Source organism: Pectinophora gossypiella, chromosome 26 (genome assembly GCF_024362695.1).
Source record: "Pectinophora gossypiella chromosome 26, ilPecGoss1.1, whole genome shotgun sequence".
Classification (NCBI taxonomy): Eukaryota; Metazoa; Arthropoda; class Insecta; order Lepidoptera; family Gelechiidae; genus Pectinophora; species Pectinophora gossypiella.
The window spans coordinates 2,912,022-2,939,416 of NC_065429.1; the positions used below are offsets into that span (position 1 = coordinate 2,912,022).

Here is a 27,395-nt window from a genome sequence, read left to right on the forward strand (position 1 = left end):
TGGATTTATAGCCATGTTTTATTGCACTTGCTAGCTTGACGGTGAGCGAAATTTGGCGAGAGTTAACGACAAGGTCTTTCGCTTTGATTTAAACGCCAAAAAATAGTACCGAAATAGTACTCACCCCCTGCAAAATACCGAAAGTAGTACTTCAACGGTTCCAAAGTTATAAAGGCAGTTCTTTGATCCCGCTAGCTTGACGTTTTGAAAATACCTATTATCTGGGGAATGCTTGCATACTTCAGTTTGTAACTAATGTCAATAAACTCGTATGAAATAGTACTCCCTACCATCATAATTTGGACCTGATTCTCTTTGTAGAAATATGTCAAAAAGTCATTATAACCTATGTCATACATTTATCAAGACAAGTACAGTCGCGAACAAAATTATTACACATGGTCAAGAATGTTGTCAGATGAAAGTAATATCATTGTTGAAACTCTTTGAGTTATTCTACAAATACTGCAAATTGTTTATTAACAAACACTTCGATCCGTAAGAAATTCAACATGAAGGTATAAATTATAAAATAAAACAGCAGATTAAAAATGTATTATGATGTATTTAAATCACAGATTGTTTTCGATAAGAACTAGACCCATGCAGCCATTTTCTATTAAAATTAGTGCATATGGGTGTATGCAATAGGAATTTTTTGTAATAGCAGCACTCTGAAGTGCAAAGAAATGGTAGGGTAGACCTCCAAAATGGCAATACTTACGAATAAATTGTGAGGTTATGTAATTGTCTACGTGACTGTATCAACAACAAATGTATGGCATAGGTTATGATGATTTTTTAACATTTCTACAAAGAGAATCGGATCAAAATTATGATGGTAGGGAGTACTATTTCATACGAGTTTATTGACATTAGTTACATACTGAAGTATGCAAGCGTTCCCCAGATAATAGGTATTTTCAAAACGTCAAGCTAGCGGGATCAAAGAACTGCCTTTATAACTTTGGAACCGTTGAAGTACTACTTTCGGTATTTTGCAGGGGGTGAGTACTATTTCGGTACTATTTTTTGGCGTTTAAATCAAAGCGAAAGACCTTGTCGTTAACTCTCGCCAAATTTCGCTCACCGTCAAGCTAGCAAGTGCAATAAAACATGGCTATAAATCCAGAACCGTGATGGTACTAATTTTTTTACAACAGGTACTATTTTTTTCAATAAGAGTACTATTTTTTGGTATGGTCAAATTATTTTTTCGTGCCCATTTTTTTTTTGAGGCCGCTAGCTTGACGCACACATATAATCGCCATCTATTGTCGAGTGGCGGAACTACACACAACCATGCGCTTACGCCAGTGAGCAGCACAGAAAGATAGCGTACGGCCTAGTGCGAAAGAGACGGGCATTATTCTGCCAGCTGCTCCGTCAAGAGTTGATGTGAAGTCACAAAATTTTAAACCACCCGCATTACTTTGAGATTAATTTGACAACAGAGACAGAAGATAGCTTACGGGCCAGTGCGAAAGAGATCTGTATTGTTCGGAGAGCTGGTTTCACAAGCATTAGTACCCGGCTGTATCTGACGAACTCCTACCAGCTTCTGTTATCCTAGTACAGAAACTGGAAATCGCTGTGATGAAACCAGATTCATTTATTTATTGATTTTGCTTCTGTGTTCTTTCCTTGTATATTCGATAAAGAAGTAATTAAAAGGTAAATCTCGCAATAGACAATAAATATACATACCATAACATAAACGACCATATACGTTTCCACTGTTGGGTACAGGCTTCACCTTATTGGACCTCCATACTCAATTACTTACTCATACTCCACTAGCTGCTCCACTGCGCGGACAATCTAGTTTTAATGTAGGTAAAAAGTGGTCTAAATTTTAACGTTTCGTTGAAGAAAAATTACATCAAAATGTGGTTTTCAATATAAGGTTAGGTACGACAAGCCACGGCGCGAGGCACGGCGTTTAGGCCGTGTTTTCACTGGCGCGGAGGTGGGCGGAGAAGAACGGAGATGTGCGGATTTGACCAATCACAGCGTTTCGAGAAAGCGAAACACAGCCTTAACCCTGCTGTATACTTACTTACCTACATATCGGAGGTCCATGTTGATCATACCTAAGTACATACAATTTGAATAAAAACGCGGGCTCATCGCACTGCACGAAGAGGCTACGCACGTGTTTTACGCATCGCTTTGTAAGAAGATGTATGTGCTCGCGTCCACTGCAATGCACGCAGGCACAACACATTTTCCACCTATTATTAGGTCATCATCAGCCCATTAACGTCCCCACTGCTGGGGCACGGGCCTTCCGTATGGATGGATAGGGAGATCGGGCCTTAAATCATCACGCGAGCCCAGTGCGGATTTATGGTTATTAACGACTGCTAATGCAGCCGGGACCAACGGCTTAACGTGCCTTCCGAAGCACGGAGGAGTTCGAGATGAAAACTTTTTTTTTGTGGTCACCCATCCTATGACTGGCCTTTGCGAAAGTTGCTTAACTTCAACAATCGCAGACCGAGCGCGTTTACCGCTGCGCCACCGAGGTCCTCAATTATTAGGTATTTTGATCAAAATAAAGAGAAGTAATATAAGTAGCAATATAATTCTATACATAATGGCCCCGATTCCTGGAGACACCGCCTAATTTTATTTTAAGTTATATCCGTCATTTTCATATCCGTCGAAAAGGAAAGGGACGGATGATTCACAGCTCTTAATTTTAGGAAGAATGAGTAAATGAATGTGTCGGGTTATTGACTGATGTAAAATTTTTAGACGGTTGGTTTAGATTTGTGCTTAAAATTGACGTGTGTTCCATAAATTTTATGCTTGTCGATTACCCGTCCCTTTCCTTTTCGGCGGATAAGAAAATGACAGATATAGGTAACTTAAAATAAAATTAGATGGTATTTACAGGAATTAGCACCAATGTATTCCAAATATAAAGCAACAATTATTTTTATGTATGGTTCTGCCATTAAATTGTATTTTGGAATAATTATGTACCCGAGTAATGAGAAAATAGGTAATTATCACATTAAAGCTGTACAACGCCATCTATGTTGTTTGTCTGGAGCGTAGCCTGGAAAGTCGTACGTGTAAAGTTTTTAATTAAGTACCTACAGAAAATAAAATTAATTGAACACAAAACAACTCGTTAGATACTTAATCTTTATTACTTAATAATCGAAGCTTAATACAACTAATTGGCATAATAAATCTGTCATTGAATTGTTCAATTAACTAAGGTAAACGCTCCTATTACCGCCAGGTTAAGCTATGCTCTGATTACCTCTCAGAAATTAAGTACTTCTGTATTTGCTAGTGCAGCTTATTTATTTTATTTGTATTGTTATGACTGTCTTCTGCTAAATACATCACGAATTTTTAATTTTGAGTGAATATTTTGGATAAAAAATAATTTTATGTCCGAAAACTCACTTTCCTCTATTACCGCCACATAAATTGCGGTTTCTTTCTATTACCGCCTTTGCTGCATCGAATACCGCCAACGAGATATCTAACCAACTATTCAGGTAGGTACAATAAAATACTTTATTTTAAAAAAAAGTTGTTTTTACCACTGTTAATGTAGTTAATAGATACATAAATTGGGAAGACACTGTCTCTCAAAATACAGGTTCACCTAGTTTGAAAGACAGCGTTCCAACAAAAACTGTAAACGAACTGTTTTCAATAATCATCATCATCAACAGCCGTATGACGCCCACTGCTGGGCATAGGCCTCCCCCAAGGATCTCCACAACGATCGGTCCTGCGCTGCCCGCATCCAGCGGCTTCCCGCCACCTTCACCAGATCGTCGGTCCACCTTGTAGCGGGCCTACCCACTGAGCGTCGTCCGACACGTGGTCGCCACTCCAGAACCTTTCCGCCCCAGCGGCCATCGGTTCTCCTCGCTATGTGTCCTGCCCACTGCCACTTCAGTTTTGCAATTCTCCGAGCTATGTCGGTGACTTTAGTTCTCCTGCGGATCTCCTCATTTCTGATTCGATCAAGCAGGGAAATACCGAGCATAGCTCTCTCCATTGCCCGCTGAACGACACCGAGCCTCCTCACGAGACCCATAGTAAGCGGCCACGTCTCACTGCCGTAGGTCATCACTGGCAACACGCGCTGGTCAAAGACTTTCGTCTTGAGACACTGGTATTTTGGACGAGAAGATATTCCGCAGCTTCCCGAACGCTGCCCATCCGAGTTGGATCCAACGAGAGATCTCTTTCTCGAAGTTGGACTTACGTAACTGGATTATTTGTCCTAGGTAAATGTACTGGTCTACAACTTCGAGTGCAACGTTCCCAACCTGAACTGGAGTGTGTGCGACATGGTCGTTGGACATAATTTTTGTCTTTGCCATGTTCATGCTAAGACCCACTCGTTGGGATGCGTTACTGAGATGGTCGAGCATGGTGTTCAGTTCTTCCAGGGTCTCAGCCATTAGGACTATATCATCGGCAAATCGAAGGTGCGTCAGGTACTCACCGTTGATGTTGATGCCAAATCCTTTCCAGTCCAGAAGCTTAAAAATATCCTCCAATGCAGCAGTGAACAGTTTCGGAGAGATGACATCTCCCTGTCTCACTCCTCGCTGCAGTTGGATCGGATTAGAGCTCTGGTTCTGTACTCGAACTGACATAGTGGCATTTTGGTAGAGGTCCCTTAGCTTTTCGATGTACCTATGGTCCACTTGGCACCTCTGAAGAGACTGCAACACCGCTCAGGTCTAGATCGAATCAAAGGCTTTCTCATAGTCCACAAACGCCAAGCAAAGTGGCAGATTATACTCTTCGGTCTTCTGTATAACCTGCCGCAGCGTATGGATGTGGTCTATGGTGCTAAAGCCTTTTCGGAAACCGGCTTGTTCGGGAGGCTGGAAGTCGTCAAATCTGCAAGCGAGACGATTCGTAATGACCCTCGAAAACAACTTGTAGACATGGCTCAGAAGCGAGATAGGTCTGTAGTTCTTCAGTAGGGCTTTATCACCTTTCTTGAAGAACACGACCACCTCGCTTCCGCTCTATGCCCTCTGCGTTTTGCCCTGAAATATGACGGAATTGAAGAGCCTCTGGAGGGCTTTGAGTATTGGCGTTCCGCCCGCTCTCAGAAGTTCTGCTGTGATTCTGTCATCTCCTGCCGCTTTGTTGTTTTTGAGCTGTTTGAGGGCCATTCTAATCTCGTACAGGCTGACGTCCGGGATATCTTCAGTGTAGTGTCGGGTAAGCTTGGCTCGAGGGTCTCGAGCCATGTTTTCGCCTGATGTTTTCGTGGAATATAGCTGTCTATAGAAACTCCCAATCTCCCTCAGGATTTCGGGAGTCGACGAAATGATTCTGTATGAGGAGTTTTCAATAAACTTTATTGTTATTTTTTTATTAAATGAATTATGACATAAACTACAGAAAAATCTTTTGGTTTCATAGATTTATATACATAATTGACGTCTGTCTCTGTCCATCCGTCTGTCTCTGTTCGTCCGTCTGTCCATCCGTCTGTCTCTGTCTATCCGTCTGTCTCTGCCGGTCCGTCTGTCTCTGTCTATCCGTCTGTCTCTGTCCGTCCGTCTGTCCATCCGTCTGTCTCTGTCCGTCCGTCTGTCTCTTTCCGTCCGTCTGTCTCTGTCCATCCGTCTGTCTCTGCCCGTCCGTCTGTCTCTGTATGTCCTTTTGTCTCTGTCTATCCGTCTGTCTCTGTCCGTCCGTCTGTCTCTGCCTGTCCTTCTGTCTCTGTCTGTTCTTCTGTCTCTGTCCGTCCGTCTGTCCCTGTCCGTCCGTCTGTCTCTATCTGTCCGTCCGTTTCGGTCTGTTCGTCCGTCTGTCTCTATCTGTTCGTCTGTTTCGGTCTGTCCGTCCGTCTCTGTCAGTCCGAAGAATAATGCATCACCCTGTCTATAAATCATAAGAGGGAATCTATGGTGGCGGTAATAGAAACATGTATGTAATTTCTGTGTTTCAATTTCCGCCACATAAAAATTAGCCTTAAGAAAACAAATAAATATTCAAAATGAGAGCTACCTATGTAATAACCAGTTTCAAAGCATATTTTAATAAATATATAAAGTATTTAAATTAGAAATTCATAATTACTTCAACTACTTGTTCAAACATTTCTTAAAAAAATACATTAACTTATATGCAGCACAGGATACTTGAATTCCACCAAATGTGTGGCGTTAATAGATTTTAATATAGTTCATGAACCATACTATAAAATAAGATGATAACATTATGAATGATTGGGCATGTTACCTTAAATAACTAAAAAATACAAATATCATACAAATATCGATCGCCGCCATAGGTGGCGGTAATAGTAACCAAACTGCAAATGTATGCTTCTATCACCGCCACATTTTAAAACTCAAATTAATCATTTAAAACTAACACAAATATCAAATATAGCATGCTTTCTCAGTTCTTAAACGTATTAACAAGTAGTTATAATTACTAAAATGAAGAAAAATATGTTTCATCGGACACAAAACCTTAAGAAAAAAATGTTGTATGCTTATGCATTTCAGTAGTGGCTTGTATGGAGCGCGTTGCTTGCGCGGACACTGCACACTTACAGACCAATCACAAATTAGACTGTTGTTGCCCACGCTCAGGGGTATGTTCGTTTCATGGTCAATTAATACATGTATCTTTTGACATTTGAATCAATTTTCTATCTCGGACACAATTCAAAATATCCGCAATTTAAAAAAGGTGGCGGTAAACGATGTCGATTTTTGGGTGGCGTTAATAGGAGCGTTTACCTTAATAATTATTTTATTATCTTTATTTATTTCTATTCAAGTAAACTCGCAAGGTATCGAAAGTAAAAAAAACAAGTTTTTATTTACGATTTAATTTAAATAAAACGTTGATAACAAATTTATATTTAAACTGATACTTTTTCGTTTTTTGCATACTTTGTCGCCAAAATGGGTTTTAAAAGCATTGTTATTATTGTGACCATTGCTGTCTATGGGATAAATGGTAAGAATTTTACTACCTATTTATAAAGTATACATACATAAACAGCCTATATATGTCCCACTGCTGGGCACAGGCCTCCCCTCAATCAACAGGAGGGGGTATGGAGGATACTCCACCACGCTGCTCCAATGCGGGTTGGTGGTGTTTTTACGGCTGATAGCCGGGACCAACGGCTTAACGTGCCCTCCGCACGGAACCATCTTACTTTTTCAGACAATCAGGTGATTCAAGCCTGAAAAGTCCTTACGAGATACTTAGATCGTGAGCCTAACGCTCTAACCACTAGACCACGGAAGCTGTAGGCGGCAGAAGCATACATAAAAATAATTGTTGCTTGATATTTGAATCACATTATGAATAAAATGATGTTGCTATCTATATTGTTTCTCTTTAATTTGATCAAAATAATAATGAGTGGAAGATGTAATTGTGCCTGTAATAAAAAGGGTCATCATTTAAACCCAAAAACAAAGATAAAAGATGCATAAATCTGTTATCCATGAAATTAAAAGGTTAAACGAAGGAAAATCTGTACAGCGCCATCTAAATTGTTTGTGAGGAATGTAGACTAGAAAGTTTTTAATTATTTTTTAATTAATTTTCAGCCCAAAACCCTTGTTCGTTGGATGATTTCGACTGTATAAGGTAAGTGTATATTTTCTACGCACTACGAACGGGGGGAGCTATTACTCTAGCCATAGAGGCAGCCAATCAGCTCGCGATACCAAACACTTCAGAACCCCGATACCGACCCCGCCGGCGTAGTCGACGATTTCCTTTAATCAGCGCTTATCGCTATCGACACACTAGGGTCGATTAATTCTTTCAAATATTTTTCCCTTCAGACGACTTCCTGAGCCGAGGTTTGCGCTGTCTACGTTGTACCGGGTGAGAGCCTTCAGCGCTCCCTATTTGTCCGGCCAAGTAGTTAGTTCCATCTGCGGCAAATCTACAATAAGTCACGTCAAAAAAAAAGAAAAAAAGGTGTAATACCTTAGGACTATGTATCAAAAGTGTCTGCAAATAGTTATTCTCTTATTTGTAGTTCTGCCCACCCCTTCGGGGAATACGGACGTGAGTTTATGTATGTATGTATGTTCTATCCTTTCTAAAGTAATTCCTTTTGCTATCATATCTTCTTTTCACAGAGAACACTTCGCTGCAAACTCGCAATGCGACCCACTTACGGCTTTCCCGCACATTCCGGACTCATTCTCCGCAGCCAACTTGCGATTTAAAGCTCCCTACTTCAACCTGAGCCACATCGATCAGTCCGTCACCATCACAGGACTGGAGAACTGTGCCATTTCTGTATTGCTGTGAGTACATAAAGCCCACGACTTGGGAAAGTAAGAGGTACAATTGTAGCGGCTGTCGGGATGCAGAAGAAACTGCCCCCCATGTAATCCTGGAATGCACGGGAGTGTCAGCACAACGGGTACAAATCCTCAAAGGAATGGGGTCGCTCCGCGAAGCCTGTGAAAACCCCAGCAGGCTTCTGAGCTTCTGGAAGGAGTTAGGTTGGCTTACGTAGTCAACAATAGCACGCATAATGGGCCATCTTAGAGTCTAAATGGTGAAAATAGAGTCCACTAACTAACTAAGAGGTACGATAAGGTGCAAAAGTCCAATCAGTTTCCTGCACTGGTTGCACTTAAGACCTGGTTACATGATGTCGTTTTTGTAATAGACCATAAACGATAAAAAATATTATAAATCCTTTCTATTTTCTTCAGGTTTACTCTGGGTCTGAAGTTGTCAACATCCTACTTAAGTAAATGTTATTTTTATTAATTATTATTACAAATTACATATAAAAAAAGTTTTGTAAAGAATTATTTGTTACAAAAAGAGGACGTAACTTCAAACCCAGAGTAAACCTGAAGAAAATATGAAGGATTTATAGTATTTTTTAATGTTTGTAGGTTCTTGAGACCTTCAAGTAGTGGCAAAAAGGTGTAGAGATTATTTAGTTTAATTTATCTATGATAAAAATATTTTCGATCACCGCTACACTTACGCCATCTATTGTTGCTGAGTGAGATCCCAACACGTTTAGGGCTCAAACTGGATGTCAGCGGGGGCGGCGCGGCGTCGATAACGGCGCGGGGAGCGGCGCGGCGGCCGCTGCCGCTGTTCTGTTCTCGATGCCAGCGGCCAAATCGCGCGGTGTTGCGGCGGTATAGAGTTGTGTCTTAAATGAACGCGATGTCGAAACGGCGACAGCGCATTTTCGATTGTAGTTCTTTTGTTTCGTACGATTTATTATGGGCAAAAGAAGATCTGAATCCCTATAATGAACAAAGGAAACGAAAAGGCCAGTTTCAAACGCAGAGACACCGCTCGACTAGAGCGCACCGCTCGAGCGTTGAAAATTCCGAAAGAAACAAATTGTTTTTTTCGGTGAAAAAAACGTTAGTTCGTTTTTTACCGTTTTATTTGTTTGTTACATTGAAATATATCAGAAAAAAAACCCTAGGAAAAAAACGGGTATTTAATGAATTTTCGCCGTTTAATTCGACAAATTAGAAAAAAACGATTGAAAAAAACAAGTTTTTATCACCAAATTTTTAAAACAATAATGTATACCTATTGTATTTCTATCTCGCTCACAAATCAGATACAAAGTCACTGTCGCTTTCTGAAGAATCAGTATTACATGGCTCAAATTCAAATGATTTAGATTGCATTAAATGTAAATTTGATCGAACGTATACTAGCACGTGAATTGTTAAAATTATTCAATAAGACTAAAAAGTACCTAAGTACTAAAATTAGGTACATGTAATTATTGCAGTAGTGCGTGCGTGACATGAACTAAGTATCTGTGGGTCGGAATGAGCGTATGACAACAAAACAAGAAAAAAAAAACATTCTACCCTCCAAAATATAATAAAACTTTTCCGTTTCTTTCATATTTTTCCGGTTTTTTTCGTTTTATTCATATAAAACATGAAATATTTCATATTTATTTTTCTTGAAACTTTCGAATAAAACTTGTAAAAAACGAAAGAATTTGAAAAAAACGGGAAAAATTCCCGCTTTACGGCGTACCCCGCTCGCCGCGCCGCTGCCATCGAGAACACTTCAATATAAATCGTAGCATTTGAACGCGCCGCTCCCCGCACCGCCGCCGCCGCCACGCCTCTGCCGCTGTCATCCAGTTTGGTCCTTAAAGCTGCATAGAACGTTTTCATTACGGCGTCACTAACACGCATACTATACACTTCTTCCTACTATGTTATGTTATTAATAATTATTTAATATTCCAGAGCCAACGAGAGTTCTCGCGTCACCAAGCTGACCTTCGACTGTCCCAACTTACACGTGGAGGCTGCTAGAGCCTTCATCATCCACAACGTCGACAATCCTGACGAGCGACATTACTACATGAGGGTCGCTGCTGACTACGGTGAGTTTTTGTCCGGCCAAGTGGTGAACCAGTCAGGGGACGCTCGAGTCTTCATTTTATTTTTTACATTACTTACATAAGCTCACGATTTCCCAAAGGTACATCCATCGCAAGATGAACTAAGTACCCACAGCTCACCGAGCTTTCTGTTAGACCAACGTGATAGGTGAGCCTTATCGCCATCTAATAATGGTCGAGTCAACTGTGTTAGTGAAAACTGCACTTAAGATAAATTAATAACTCATTGGTGCAAGTACGGTACCGGGGTTCGAAACGGCGCTTCCTTTTCAGAAGCAAGCACAGGACCACAGTGACATATTATACCCCGATACCGACCCCGCCGGCGTGGTCGACGACTTCCTTCAATCAGCGCTTATCGCTAGCACCTATAGGGTCGATTAATTCTTTCAAATATTTTTCCTCTCAGACGACGCCCTGAGCCGAGGTTCGAGCCCAACTAGGCACCCTCAGGCCTGTTGTCTTAAACGTTGTACCGGGTGAGAGCCTTCAGCGCTCCCCATTTGTGCGGTCAAGTACGTAGTTAATGCCATCTGCGGCAAATCTACAATAAGTCACATCAAAAAAAAAAATCGGTGACTCGGTTGTAGGTTTGCCCTCAGATGGCATTAACTACTTGGCCTGACAAATGGGGAGCGCTGAGGACTCTCACCCGGTTCAAAATTTAAGACAACAGGCCTGAGTGTCCAGTTGAGCGCGAATCTCGATTCAGGGCGGGGCGTCGTCTGAGAGAATTAACTCATAGTGCATGCAATTTGAGTACCAGAGTTCTAAGCGGCGCTCCTTGCTAGTCGCTGACCAGACCAAAATAGTCACTTTGATCCTGTGTGTGAAAAGTCATTGTGGTCCTGTATGTAACTCATAAAAGTGACTGTTCGTGGCACGGGAAAACTAAACTTTTTATTGTCCATTCATAGATTATACAAATTGACCATAGACAACAAACTTATTATTTTTTTTTAATATTTTGGCCTGGTTTTATACTTGAACAGTGACTATCGCAGTAATGCTTGATATGCCCAGCAGAGGATCGGTTATTATGATGACCCTTGGGGGAGGCCTATGTCCAGGACGTGGACGATTTCCGGCTGATGATGACGATGATGAATGATATGATTTATTTTCAGAGAGCGTCCAGCTGTCACAGTCCATCCGCAACTCGAACAACCTGAACATCTGCCAAGGAGAAGCCACAGCCTTCACGAGCTTGCCTACCATACTGGCACAGGGATATGGTAAATATAACAGCCTCGGTGGTCTAGTGGTTAGAGCGTTAGACTCACGATTTGGAGGTTCGGGTTCGATTCCCGATGGGGACATTGTCGATATCACATTGTGAGACTGTCCTTTGTTTGGTAAGATTGCAGGCTTGAATCACCTGATTGTCCGAAAAAGTAAGATGATCCCGTGCTTCGGAGAGCACGTTAAGCCGTTGATCCTGGCTATTAGCCGTAAAAACCTAACCTAACCCAACCCGCATTGGAGCATCGTGGTGTAGTATGCTCCATACCCCCTTCTGTCAATAGAGGGGTAGCCTGTGATTTCCACAATGTCCCCATTGAGAATCGAACCCGGATCTCCAGTACGTGAGCCCCGACGCTCTAACCACTAGACAACGGAGGCTGATAATACATCTCATAACCTACACGATAGAAGAAGACTCACATAATATATTCTTCTCTTTCCAACAGACAGACCGTCGATCGCCTTCATAAGTCGGGATGATTTGGGCAACTTCGGTCCAGACCTGGACGTTTGGTCGAGGGAGTGCTGGGCGGCGCGGGCCACTTCAGTCTTCCGATTCCTTGTCAACAACAGGATTTGTGACTTCAACTGTTGATGACATAAACCGGCTTATTGTGCTATTTCGCCATTTTTACCGACTTCAAAAATGGATGAGGTTCTCATATCGACCGTATATTTCTTTTTAGTTTTTTTTTATGTTTGTTCGCGGATAAGCTCGGTGAGGTATGGGTACTTAGTTCATCTTGCGATGGATGTACCTCAGAATACTTTTGTTATGTATGTGATGCTTTTCATATCATCTGAATAGAATAGAAAAAAAATATAGAAATTGATTATTATAAAAGGACGCCACACACAAAGACAAGACAATAGAAAAAAAATATATAAAAAAAAAGTGGAAAAATAGTGCAGTAAGCAAGCTTAATGTGCAGAGCTGTGCCGTTCCCGGAAATGTTTTCGTTGTAAAAAACTTTTTAACACATTGACAGCCCCCATAAAAAATGTTTTGACTTCCTTGTAAGTCCCGCATATTACTTAAATTTTAATACGACCTGTTAAAAACGTAAAATATTGCTGATTATTTGAATATTTTACTAAACCTTCAGTCACTTCTGCCTTCACACAGGTTGACAAGAGCATTCATCAAACATACTGTGATACAAACCTTTGCTAAGTTACCCGGGATCCAAATGGAGCACCCGCCCTTGTAGCGTACCAGGTCGTTTCTTAGTGACCCATATATGGGTCACGGACGTATGGTGGTAGGCCGTCATGACCCGTATATGGATCACTGGACAGTCAACGTGTAACGTAAGGCTTTTCTTTTTCAAATTGTTCTTTCTTGTACTCTGATCTTATTTGCCTAAAGGTTAGGTAGGCTCTTTTTACATAACTTTTGCGCCTTTTCACTGCCGGGAACGCAACATCACTGTTAAATGTACAATTATAAAATGACACACTGCTTCGTAAAAAGGACTACGAACACAAAACTTATTATTTTCTTAGTAGGTAACTTAATTTAAACTACTTATTAACAGTTTCAAAAACAAATTCATTGGTAATTCACCGTATAATATAAAAATAAGAGAACAAAAGACGACTTTAATTTCTGACAACTCCAATTTAAAAAAATCTCAGACAAAAATCATCTTTAATAATAAATTAATAAATATTACCACCAAAAAAGCTGCCGGTTTCTATAAAATTGTTATTTTTTTTCAATTTATATTTTTAATCTGTTGAACACCTATCTTATTATGAATAAAAAAAAAAAAAAATCTTTTAAAATAATTAAGTGCTTTTCGCTACTGAAGTTTGACTTTATAAAGTTTTGTTACCGTAAATATTTTTTTGTCTCACATTTTTTATTTTTAATAAACTTGCATGTTGCTACTTATTTTGTTTTTTTTTTTGTGTTATAAGCAAAAACACTCGAATATCTTTAGGTAAGTATATCAAGTTGTTTTAACACGTTGCCAGTCCAGTGCCCCCAACGTGGGGGCACCACAAAATATGATGGCAAGTCCGTGCCCCCACGTGTGGGTCACGGGGTTCATACAACTTCGAACTACGTTTTCGGGCTTGGACTTTGGAAACTGGAAATGAAACTTCTTATACGTTGTAGTTACATATTAATAACATACGAATTCGACATTATCTAAGTTACCTACCGGGTCGAAAAAAAACTTTGTATGGGGACTGTGAACGTGTCTGATACAAAATCTTAAGATGGTGACAAGGAGTCAGCGTATCGCCCATAAAATGGTCTTACATGTATTGTGAGAAATGAATATGGTTATGTGGGACTTTCTAGGCAACGTTCCCCAAAAAAAAGCGCTGTACAGATTTGATTTCGATTATCTTGTTATTGCTCTCAGGCACAACACATCTTCTTCCCGTTACTATTTTGATGAAAATAAATAGAAGCAATGTAGTTCTAAGTAATATAATTCTTTATCATTATAATTATGATTCAAATATCAAGCAACATATGTATTTTGATAATTGAATAGTATAAAAACTTTATTTACACCATAAACAAAACAGTTAGGTACTTACAGAACAAAAATATTTGAAAAATATGAAACAAAACAAAAATTAAAATAAAACTAAAACAAATAAACAGAACTCAAAATAAAATAAATTATATACAATTAACTTAATTAAAATTAATTAAAAAGCCAGCCTCGAATCGTACCTAATAATATGCCTCTGCCATTATAGGTAATATTTTTGAAAAATATGTACCCCAGCAATGACGAAATAGGTATTAATTATAGTTTTTGGGGAATTTTGCCTGGAAAGTCCCTTATTAGTCTTTTAAGATATACCTGTAGTTCTGCGGGTTCTGCCCATCTCTCCCTCCCTCCCTCCAAAACTCGAGGTCGTGAGTTTTACTTATAACGGCTATTTATAACGCAAGGATAAATTCCATACATTACATACCCACTTCGTATTTTCAAGATAATAATTGTAAGTAAATAAACAAAATATGTTTCATAGTTATGTACATATTGAAATATTTTCAACATATTTATTACCTTTAAATAAGTTTAATTTAAATCGGTGATTCAAGTGGATAACTATTTTATTGACTGCGACCATAGAGCAACGCGGGCCTCTATCATAGGGAAAACCATATTGCTCTTTGACTCCGACCTAGCATTTATAAAAAAGTATAATAAGGTGTTTTATCGTTGCAGTTAGTACTTTCAAATGGGCTAAAAGCGACAAACATGACAATAAAGTTTAAATACTTACCTAATAAAATAGAAAAAACTTTATCGTCATGTTTGTCGCTTTTATCCCAGTTGAAAATACTAACTGCAACGTTAAAACACCTTATAATACTTTTTATAAATACTACGTCGGAGTCAAAGAGCAATACCTTCTAATTTCATAGATAACAGACACAATTACATCTTCCACCCATATTATTTATTATTCTGATCAAAATAAAGAAAAGCAATATACGTAGCAACATAATTCTACCTAAAACACATACCTAATAACGGTTCGGTGCGGGTTCTTACCGCGTTTAAAGTAGGGATATGAGACTCCCGATATTCCGACACTGTTGCAAGTGCCATGATCACTAATAAAAAAAAAACAAAACAATGTATTCCACCTTTTATGTGATCCAAATATCAAGCAAGAATTATTTTTATACCAACCTATATACTTCTGCCATTACATTGTACTTTTAAATAATGATGTACCTACCCGAGTAACAAGAAAATAGGTAATTATCACGTTAAATGTCAACAGCGCCACCTATATTAGTTTTGGGGAACGTAACCTGAAAAGTACCTCATTAGAACGAACATAATAATGACGTTAAAACAGTTATGTTTTAATGACATTGACGTAGCGACTTTATTTATATAAATAAAAGAATTAATCAAGTACCTATTGTAAATGTGCACGGCATCCTTTGTTCTTGACTTGAAAGTATGAGCATTTAGCACAATATTACCAACTTTTATTTTGCAGTTATATTATTGTGGAATTGAATACAAAAACAAAGAGTTGAATAAAAGGTAGCTTACCGTACGCGGGTTCGTTCATGTGGACTCAAGTACCTAAAAAGGACTCGATCAGCAAAAGAAAAAAACAACACACTTAACTCACGCCTATTTCAGTAGTAATTACAAAAAAATCATACTTAGAGGATGTTCAATAGAATGGTCATAAGGTGGTGGTGGACGTCCTGAGAAAAGGGCCTCACTCATAACAAGTCGCGGCGTGAACCACGACGCTGGTATTTTGTGGACCCTACTGGGTGAGGCACAACCCGATTACTCTAGCCATAGAGGCAGCCAATCAGCTCGCGACACCAAACACTTCAGGACCCCGCGCGACACCGACCCCGCCGGCGTGGTCGACGACTTCCCTCAATCAGCGCTTATCGCTATCAGCCCACTAGGGTCGATTAATTCTTTCAAATATTTTTTCCTCACAGACGACGCGACGCCCTGAACCCAGGTTCGCGCCCAACTGGGCACGATCTGTTGTCTTAAACGTTGTATGGGGTGAGAGCCTTCAGCGCCCCCCATTTGTCCGGCCAAGTAGTTAATGCTATCTGCGGCAAATGTACAAGAAGTCACGTCAAAAAAAAAGGTGAGTCACGAACGTAAGTAGTAACCGGGACTAACGGCTTAACGTGCGTTTCGATGCACGGATCGAAATAGTGTCCTAATGTCCATTTATGTACATTAGGACACTTACTTAGGTACTTACTCCTGAGAGCTTGAATGCAAAATTTCCTGATTATTATTTGTTAGCGCGTAATAGCGTAACAGACAAACATGTTCTCGCTTTTATAAGTATTGTAAAGCTTTTTATAAACGGTAAATTATAATATGGCACAGCTGTTTTGGCGTCAACACCGCTCACTATTTAAGCAGTTGTACAAACAAAATAAATTATTAACAATTCTCGAAACTGCTCTAGAAGTTTTTGATTATAATTATCGATTATCTTGTGATAATACGCACAGAACTCTTTTGAGAGAAAGACTGTTTGGTCGCTTAGAAAACTGTCGATATGATTTATAAAGTTTTAATTTTTGTCTTCAGTGTTGGGTGTTATGCTGGTAAGTTATCGAAAATAAAAAAAAATATGACGAAATCGGAAACTCTAGTAACATAAAGTAGCATTACTCCTATATCCCCAAAAGGGTAAACAGAGTATACAAGGTTATAGTGACATCGTAATGAAAACTTTGAGGGTGGATCATTCCTCCATGATTCTGAGTTGATATCAAGTGGAATTTTCCATCGCAGAAGTATCGAATTAAAAATAATTAAAAAAAAAATAAAAAAAAACATGGATTTTAGACATCGACGACAGCAAAAAAAATTCAAAAATATTTATTTTTCAAAATTGGCTTACATAGTCAGCCCTTTTTGAACGTCAAAAATTAAATTACATAGTGGTGCTAATTCCTGTAAATACCATCTAATTTTATTTTAAGTTATATCTGTCATTTTCTTATCCGCCGAAAAGGAAAGGGACGGGTAATCGACAAGCATAAAATTTATGGAACACACGTCAATTTTAAGCACAAATCTAAACCAACCGTCTAAAAATTTTACATCCGTCAATAACCCGACTCAGTTAAGTAGACAGCACGTCAAACGGATTGCATACCAGCGACGTACCTTTTGATTCGCCCGGGTTATCCATTCATTTACTCATTCTTCCTAAAATTAAGAGCTTGTGAATCAACCGTCCCTTTCCTTTTCGACGGATATGAAAATGATGGATATAACTTAAAATAAAATTAGGCGGTGTCTGCAGGAATCGGAGCCATTATGTAACTAGCTGTAAAACTACTATCACATCGGAATCTGTAACGCTGAGGGAAAATTCACTTGATTGATATCAACCCAGAATCATGGTCTGAATCATCCCCCTGAGTATCCGTTACCATGTCACTAACGCCTGTGTAAAAATAAATGTTAATAAGTTGAAAATTATGTTGCTACCTAAATTGCTTCTCTTTTTATGATCAGAACATTAAAAGGTTGGAAGATGTGTTATGCCTGGGTGTAACAAGGGTCATCATTTATACCTAAAAACAAAGATAAAATACTGTAAGAATAGAATAGAAAGTTTTTTTTTTGTTTTGGTTTTCCCCGATCCCCGAAGGGTAAGGCAAAGGGAACTATACCCATACAGCCATGTCTTACGTATTTTTTTCTTGATGAATAATGAAATGATGAAAGGTGATGATGATGAAACCTAAGCCCCCACTCTCGGAGTAGACTCCTACTCCGAACCCCAAACGAAGCGAAAATAGGCAGACACTTTGTTTATTGAATACTCCGGTATAATAACACTCGCGAATGTCTTCCCACTAACTTAATGCGATCATTAACCACAAAACACCACTTCGTATTAATTATTTAGATTATTCAATGAAAAAAGCAACTGTCCCGTTCCCGTTTCCCGCCAAAAAACCTTATAAAAGGACACCACACACAAAAAAAAAGACAACAACATTATTATCTGGAATCCATGAAATAAGAAGGTCTAATGAAGGCAACGTTGTACAGTCATGAGTAATATCATGTACCCACTTTCGAACTCCATCGCACTATCATATTTGACATTCAATGATACTTACTTTTTAATTTGTCAAAAAAGTTAATGTGACATGGCAAAGTATACATAATACTCGTGACGGTACAGCGCCATCTACATTCGTGACCTGGAAAGTCCCCCACTGACTGTATTTCCATGTTTTAGCACCGCAACAGCAAAATCACGCGAATCGAGAGTTCATTCGGCCATGCTATTTAAACGATTATAATTGCATAAGAGACAACTTAGCGGCCAACTCGAAATGCAACAAAAATGTCGTAGGTTGGATTCCCAGCGCGTACATGATCAAAACCTTCAGGTTTGAGACACCATTCTTCAATGCTTCGTACATTGACAACAATCTCGTTGTCAGAAACCATCATAACTGCCGGATTGCCGAGTTCTTGTAAGTATATAGTAAGTGTACGCCTTTACAGCCATTTTAAAAGCTGCCACAGAAACGCTGTTTGAATCATCTGATAAAGATGTAAAGGCCTGAGATGATAGTAAGTGTATAGTTGTAGTCGAAAGTGTATTTATTTTTATATGCACAAGTATTCCTATGCTGCACTATCCCGCTATATTACTTAATATTCAATATCTCCTGTACTTAAAGGTTGCCTGGAAGAGATTGCTACTTAGCAATAAGGCCGCCTATTGTACTAATTCTATTTCTCTTTTGTTTTGTTTTTTGTTTTTTCCTGTTTGTGCAATAAAGTATTTGATATGTTATGTTATGTTATATTTCTTATTCTAACATAACATAAACAGTCTATACACGTCCTACTGCTGGGCACAGGACTCCCCTCAATCAACCAGGGGGTATGGAGCATACTCCGCCGCGCTGCTCTAATGCGGGTTGGTGGTGTTTGGGCTAGTAGCCCGGGACTAACGGCTTAGCGGGCCTTCTGTAGCACGGAATCATCTTACATTTTCGGACAACCAGGTGATTCAAGCCTGCAATGTCATTACCAAACAAAGGACAGTCTCACAAAGTGATTTCATCGATGTCCCCATCGGGAATCGAACCCGGACCTCCAGATCGTGAGCCCAACGCTCTAACCACTAGACCACGGCGGCTGTGTATGTTTTTTATTCCACTTTTTTTTTTCTTTTTCCAAGCCCAAGATCGGGAGGAAAAAAAGCGTCATAAAAAATATCATCATCTGAAAAAGTAGCATGGCCACATCGACAAGTGCGTGTCTCTTTTACTTAGTAATAGTCAGACAGGCAGTCGCTTCTGTAAAAAACCGGACCTGTCAAATCTTCAGGTTGTTTAAGAAATCCACAATTTCCAACTTACCGATGTGTTTACAGCTACAACGTGAAGAAGGATTCTGCGGTGTTGGCTGTGGAGTGCCGAGGGCTGGTGGTTTCTTCAAACAGGACCCTCATCCAGCACAACACTTTTAAGGAAGACAGCATCTACAGCTACAGTAGCACTTGGGAATATCGTGAGTTGGGAATACAGTAGCACTTGGGAATGTAGTAGTACTTGGGAATGCAGTAGCACTTGGGAATGCAGTAACACTTGGGAATGCAGTAGCACTTGGGAATTCAGTAACACTTGGGAATGCAGTAACACTTGGGAATGCAGTAACACTTGGGAATGCAGTAACACTTGGGAATGCAGTAACACTTGGGAATGCAGTAACACTTGGGAATGCAGTAACACTTGGGAATGCAGTAGCACTTGGGAATACAGTAGCACTTGGGAATGCAGTAGCACTGGGGAATGCAGTAGCACTTGGGAAAATCATTAGTCCAAGATCGAGGCATTTTTCCGCATAATCGTCGTAACAATTTGATAATGGTACCATTATGGCACAAACTTAACCTACTTAATTTTAGTTCTTCTTTTTATTTTTTCTGGCAATGGCGGCTTTTCATATGATTGAGCGTACTATGAGCATCCTTGTTTTGTTGTACCATGGACTAGGTTACCCCCACTATACGTCGGGGGCTCGGAGCGCTGGAAGTTCACTGTAATCGCTGATGGATCACAAGTAATAAAACTTGTCAAAAGTCATAAACGCGCCGTCATAATTTGCCACTGGTCTCCTGAATGACAGCTGTAGAGCAGTGCCATGAATTTTGCTATAAATTTTTATTGTGTATACTTATTTAAATTATTTCTATTACAACCAATGTAATGAGTTAAAAAAATAATTACTTACCAACTTTTATTTTCCCGCGTTTCGTTTTAAAATATGTGAAAAATCTAATCACTACGGTTTAATAATAAATACCAAAAAAAAAGTATATTTCGGACAACACTTCACACGTCCGCCTTGTTTCGTGGTCACTGAATGAGTGACGTTAGCGCACGATGTTACTATGTTATGGATGTAACTACCCTCATTTCACTATTGTTGAAAGTCATACAAACACGCTAACAGAGGTCATGGGACGACTGGCGAGGCGAGTGCCTAAAATAAAAAAGAATGAAAAATAAAATAAATAAAATCCATGAAATTGTTAAGGTTTATTTACGTATAAGTACATTAAACAAAGTATATGACAGCCAAGCAAAGTTCAAATTTGGATTATTTGATAATTGAATGCAATTTTGCCTGACAATACACGTTCACCGCTTCTTTTTTTATTGGTAAGGCAGCAAAATACAGATCGAAATCTCGCGATTTATCGAGCGAAAAGGATAGAAAAATTAAAACTATTTTTTGACAGTTGTTATAAACACAGAATGTATGGAGATGGTGCCCGCCAGCGCCCTGCTGACAATGTCGTCACAAGTTCCCTTTCGTCATTGTTTATGTTTATGGGTTCTGGGGTTAGGCTACTATTGCTATTAAAATTTGACAACAGTCAAAATAGCAATATTGCTTTTTAAAACCAACTTCTTGAATGTGGTCTGTTAGCCCTCGAATCATCACATCATATACCACTTTAGGTAGCCCAGGTTTAACTAACACCAGCATTTTATTTACAGCAATAATCCGCATGACAACCCACATCAGGAACGCGAACAGAATGGACGTGTGCAATTCCTTCGTCTACACAGATGTCGCTGCCATGCCCAAATTCGTACTCAATCCAAATGGTAAGTTTTACTCAAATACCTTAATAAGTCTTACTCAAATACCTTAATAAGTCTTACTCAAATAACTTAATTGTCGAAGTAACTTTCTCCGTATTAATTTAAGAGCCCACGCTCTTGTCGGTGTTAGACTGTTCTGTGTTGTTAATACTTAACTCACAACACTTTATCCATGCTACTTTTAAAAAAAAATACGGCAGTGAGGGAAACCCCTCTTGCCTTTCGCCCCACCTAAAAACACTTAATAAAAAATAAAAAAATGTAGTAGTACTTGGAAGTTCTTACATAAATACATTGATAGACAAAAATTGGTGTAAGCCTTGTTGGCGGGCGTTTTGGAAAGTTATCAGTCTATAACAATTAATTATGCCGTAAGTAGGTAAGTACACTGAGTTATTTTCCCAAATGCCTGGCAACTAGTGATGCGCCATTCCTGGGAATATTCCCACTTTCGGAATTTTCCCAGCATACACCTACTTACTTACTTTTTTAAGCACTTACTTACCTTACCATTACTTATTATTAGTTATTATGTACGATAAGCTGCAAAAGTCCATTCAGTTTCTTGCAAAGTAATATATTAACTGGTTGCAGGTAAGATCTTCTGGTTGCATGTCGTTTCTGTAAAAGACCAAAAACACCAACAAAAACATAAATTTTACACTAAACTAATGGTTCACAATTTCACCACTGTTTACAAATAATTCGCTGGGCTCAGTGACTGAACTTTTGCTCTTTGATTGTACCTATTTACTTAATTTCTCTGCTGATAATATTTTTGGTTTTACAGACAAACAAACGGCAAATTTCCTGTCTAAAGACCTATCGTACTTGAACATCTACGAGAGAGAGACATTCTTCTACAGAGGATTTGGTTTGTTCCATAGATTCATCAGTTCAATCATATGTAACTTCGGATGTTATTATTAATTTATTTTAATTTTAAAGCCAAAAGGGATTCAGGAAATGTTAAATAATTCTACCTACTTTTTGACTCAAAATCAATTCCTGAAATAAATTTAAGTCGCCTGTAAACTCCTCTTTATGTTATACCCCTTAAGAGGTATTAGGAATACCTACTTAGTAATTTTCTTTCAACATATGACTAAAAATGTTATCTAAAAAATCATAAAATTGCAACACCCATGTCTGTATACAGATTTTTAGGTTTTATCTGAATATTTATTTAATTTTAATAATGAGTTTACTAAAGGCGCATTTTGTGATTTGTTTTTTTTTTGCTTTGACACAGTAACAATTGTAATAGGTAACTGTAGTAAACAGCCATTCCTTCTGTTCTTTTTTTAATTTTCGATGTTATTTCTTTGAATAATAGTAACTGGACTTTCAAAACAGTTTCTAAGTACACAATCCGTATAGTAGTTGTTAAATATGGAAATAAAGTGACGTTACTATTTATTGTGCTTTTAATTATCGTTCTCTCTCTCTCTTGAAATTGTCACAAAAAAATATAAATAAATATTTATCCGATTCTTTACATTTCTTATAGGCATCTGCTTAAAATTGTTTTAAGGTAAAAATAAAACGAAAAGCTATATCTTCATATTTTTATTTATAAAATCTTAAATAATAATAATATATAAATATTACTTAATTTCATCAAGCACCAATGAATAACAGAATTTATTCAATGTGATTTATAAGTATTTTGGATCTATATTAACTGCGTGTACAAGCGATCCTCATAATTGTATGCAAAAGATATTATAAGTGCGACTCACATCGTAGTGACACGGGTTCGAATCTCAGCTCGGGCACTAAACCACTGAATTAGAAATTTTAAGTTTGGATCATTGGTAATAGGCTATTACATGGGACTTAACTAAATGTAGTTGGCGAGAAAAAGGTTTAATATGCACATCTGCTTACCCCTTCTGGGATACAGGAGTGTTGTTATGTTGTGTTTAATGTATTAATAAAGGCTTCAAATCACGCAGAACATATACAATCTAAGATACCACACTTTATTTTTTATCTGGAACTTTGTAAGGCTTTACTTCTTTTAATACTCGTGCAGGAAAAGCTAACATTCAATGCACTTTCGCATACAAAACTGGATTAAAAAGGCCACATTGTAGCAATTCACCTAAAAAGCAATATTGCTATTTGACATGTCTTGACATTCTGCACTTATTTGTATATGCCTTAATGTCAATTTGCAATTTTGCTTTATATATGTGGCCTTTTTAGACACTCAGTACTCTTTAAACGATATGAAAAATATATAGAACAATAACATTATGGCTTGAAAATCATTTAATTATCTATTGGTGCAAAGAAAAGATAAAAAGGTAGGTATGCTTTTGAAAGAGATTCAATAATTAAATTATTTGAACAATTTTTTTTTCAAATCGCTTCAATTCCTAGTTTTCAAACTGTATTTTTACAGATAACAACTTTTTCGTCACTGGAATGGCAAAATTACTTAAGCGCCAAAAGGCTATTTTAATTTTTATCCATGTAGATGACGTCAACATAAAATTATATTGCTTTTTCATTGTCTATGTCTAGCAATGCATATCAGACAACTAATTTAGGATATTTTGACGCTTACGTAATTTTACTTTTCCAAGGACGATATAATCTAAAACATTTTTGAGATTTCAAAATTGGCACGGAATGTGACAGCGCGTCCATACTAAGCTGTTCAATATCAATGATATGACTAAATCACTTGCAGTTAATCTATTTAACGTTAATGCGTCCTATGAAGGCACGAAAATATACACCGCTTAATACAAAACGTAGACTAAAGATAATACCAGGAGGGTAAAAAAGGCCACATTGAAGCAATTCATCTAAAAAAGCAATATTGCTATTTGACATTTGTTGATACATCGCAAATGTCAAATTTAAATATTTCTTTCTTAGATGACATGATTCAATGTGGCCCTGCCACGAACGCATTTTAATGGAACTAACTGACAAGTCATAATTCCTTGCAGAATCCTGATTCGAGCAGACACCCCCTAAATTTATTTTAAGTTATACCTGTCAATTCAATGGTAAAGGAAAGGGACTGCCCAGTCGACAGGCTAGAAATTTATAGAACACACGTCAACTTTATGCAGAATTTTAAACCACCCTTTCAATTTTACGTTAAGGAAGGTTGGTGGAAAACCCAATAGAATGTCGCATTTAAAATTAACAGCTGTCAATCATCCACCCCTTTCCTTATCGACGGATAAGAAAAAGGACAGGTAACACTTAAAATAAAATTAGGTTTCTGGTAAAATCAGCACCATTATCATTAGTCTTCGTTTTGTGCGTAGGCGGAATGTGAGTTAGTAGTCAGTTCCACTACGCATCGTGATTACTAATCTATTAGACTAGTCACAACAAGGATGTTCGTATGCGCTGTGTCAACTGTGCGTACACAACGTATACAATCTCACCGGGTTAGGTGGAAAGTCGCCCACTTCATGTCTGGCCAGCGGGCGAGTGTACATACTATATTTATTTATAGTTAACATGAGACTGGGCCATTTAACTAATGATTAATGAAGGGATAATTTCCTGTCCACATAGATAATATAATTTACAACATTTTAGCACCAAATTACCTCTTCATTCTTCGTTTGGAGAAAAGTCTCACGAAACTATTCAGGCGAGTTGACATATTAGGTGGGCGACTTGCCACCTAACCCATCTCACCGTCTTTAAATGAGCTGTGTGTTTATGCTAATCCTAACAACACTTCAGGTATCACTCCACACTTATAGGGTTTATATTATAACTTTATTATTTAACAAAAAACAAGTTTCTATCTAATAAAGCTCCTCTTTTATTACTATTAATAATGCTAGATGTGGCTTCCATACGCACGATTGAAAATACAAAATGGCCGCGTTAATATATAAATTTAGTTTTTGACAAAACAATCAAAATAGACCCCGTGGGACCCGGAAATGTACTTATTGAAACAATACAAAAAATAAATTAACATTTGTTTATGTACGAGATTCTTTAAACGTTGAGCATGCGAAAGTCAAAATAAATAAAATGTAACAAATCTACACAAAATGGCTGCCAGTAAAAAAATATCACTAAATGAAAAAAAAAATATATTAGGTTAAAAGAAGTTTCTTCTTTCAATTTGCATTTTTTTTTATTCAGTATTTATTGAGCCATTTCGCTAAATAGGTCTGATAGTTGGACCACTTTTGCTCATTGTCCTTTACAAAGGCCAAGTTTAAGTGCTAAGCAACAGGTTGAAAATTTGATGTTATACTTGTTTATACAACTTAACCCACGGACAATATCAGGAACTACACAGACTAAACTGGTTCAACGTTCGCCCAACAACAAGCCCCACTCAATACAATTCATGACAAGTGAAATTACATTAATGAATGTCTTTATTCAACATTTAGGGCAATAATCTTGGACCCACTAAAATAATACTAAGTTTATCACTACAACATACATTTACAATAATTTATTTGGGTTGTAGAGTTCATTGATCTCATAAGTTCATAACCCACACTAAAAAAGAGATGAAAACATTAGAAAGGAAAACCGACCACGTAGGTATCACTATATTTTTGTCATGTAAAGAGTATCAATGGATGTTTTTGTCTAGCTACAAAGAATAGGAAATTTAAATTCGGAAAGACCGCAACATTATTGTTTATTTTTAAAACAAAATGTCACGTTTGGTTTGAACAGGAAGTCTATTTCATGATGCGATAAGACGCTGAATGACATTAGGTACGACAGTAGTTCCTTATCTTTTTTTTTGACCAGGAACCACAAAGGTAAAAAAAACTATCATTAAAAAAAATTAAAAGTAAATAATCGTAAAATTTCAAACTAACTCTTATCAATAGCGCATTAATTGCAAAACATGTTTTTTTTAATCGATAATTCAATTTTGTACGCATATTAATGAGTTAATTCAAAGTTTTGAATCTTCTGCGGACAATATTTTAGCTTTCGCGGACCTTTTCGGCTAATTTGAAAATCACTGCATTACCAGAAAGTATAAATTAGGACGGGAGTCATTTAAGCTGCTCCTTAAGCTACTTTTTACTATTTGTTAGCCTGGCACGCTATGCGTTTCTATCAGACTAGCTTTTAATATTCAGATTGACACAATATTAAGTATTTTTAGGTTTTTTAGTTGATGCTGATTCCAGCAGATACGTCCTAATTTTAATTTGAGTTATAATTTTCATTTTAGGCGTATAAGAAAATGACAAGTATAACTTAAAATAAAATTAAGAGGTGTCTGCAGGAGTCAGGGCTATTTTCGACCCAATAAAAGAATGGTAAGTAAACGATTCTTGATTCCAAAACACCAATTCCGTTTAGTGAAATTATGCATTGATGATTATCCTATGACCATTGTTTGTAACTAATAAATAAATCATAACAAATATATTTTGTTTCTACGTATCTCTATAAATTGACTGGAAAAATAATTACAGAATGATATGGCATATTTTGATTGCTACAAATAAGTAATATTGTTGCTTTTTTTCACAAAAGAAGTTAATTATTATCTCACATCACACACCCTCTCCTAAACTAACCCTCTAAACATCTAAACAACTTTTCATAATCTCTGAAATAACTATTGTCTTTTATTTTTGATTGATATACATAAAAAACTGATAATCCTATATTTTAACAAACAAAATCTGATAAAAAAAACCATTATAATCTCTTTAAAAACAATACAAAAGTAAAATCGATATTTAAAATCTAAAAAAAAAACAACTAAAAATATGGTTTTCGTTTACAAACTGAAAATAATAAAGTATTTCAAACAAAACTGTGTATAACAGTGTATTACATCATGAAGGGTATTTTAGGCGAATTGAACACAGAAATATGATTTTAGGCGAAACGACCATCGAAATCAAATTTTAGGCGAACCGAACACAGCAATTTTATGCGTTGTGTGCAAAGTCAGTGCGTCATTTAATGACAAAAAAAACGATTAAACGTTAAGATTATACATTGTTTTAAGTTTACGCGGTTATTATCATAATTAAAACACATAATACCGGGTTCTTACCACGTTTAAAATAGTGATATGAGACTCCCGATATTTCGACACTGTTGCAA

At 37.6% G+C, this 27,395-nt stretch overlaps 5 protein-coding genes across 6 annotated transcripts in view; 4 read left to right on the top strand and 1 right to left on the bottom strand.

Annotated features, from left to right (window-relative positions):
- LOC126378477 (aldo-keto reductase AKR2E4-like) overlaps positions 1-27,395 on the top strand; it is a 305,847-nt gene that overhangs the window by 234,099 nt on the left and 44,353 nt on the right. The gene's annotated exons all lie outside the window — the stretch shown is intronic.
- The window catches only part of LOC126378393 (uncharacterized), a 263,924-nt gene that overhangs the window by 56,890 nt on the left and 179,639 nt on the right, over positions 1-27,395 (top strand). The window lies entirely within an intron of this gene.
- Positions 6,927-12,259, top strand: LOC126378296 (fibrohexamerin-like). The gene is made up of 6 exons (XM_050026489.1): positions 6,927-6,981; positions 7,587-7,626; positions 8,130-8,300; positions 10,254-10,393; positions 11,539-11,646; positions 12,103-12,259. Exons 1-6 carry the CDS (start codon positions 6,927-6,929, stop codon positions 12,249-12,251), a joined length of 663 nt encoding a protein of 220 aa, XP_049882446.1. The 3' UTR covers positions 12,252-12,259.
- Positions 16,625-22,350, top strand: LOC126378515 (fibrohexamerin-like). Its single transcript, XM_050026925.1, has 5 exons — positions 16,625-16,751; positions 18,410-18,650; positions 19,562-19,698; positions 21,195-21,305; positions 22,093-22,350. Exons 1-5 carry the CDS (start codon positions 16,703-16,705, stop codon positions 22,230-22,232), a joined length of 678 nt encoding a protein of 225 aa, XP_049882882.1. The 5' UTR covers positions 16,625-16,702; the 3' UTR covers positions 22,233-22,350.
- The window catches only part of LOC126378389 (uncharacterized), a 32,110-nt gene continuing 25,369 nt past the window's right edge, over positions 20,655-27,395 (bottom strand). Inside the window, exons 9-10 of the mRNA XM_050026712.1 lie at positions 21,808-21,923; positions 20,655-20,673 (exon numbers count right to left, since the gene is read on the bottom strand). Of these exons, the coding sequence (XP_049882669.1) occupies positions 21,825-21,923 (99 nt within the window). The 3' untranslated portion in view covers positions 20,655-20,673; positions 21,808-21,824. The remainder of the gene's footprint in view (positions 20,674-21,807; positions 21,924-27,395) is intronic.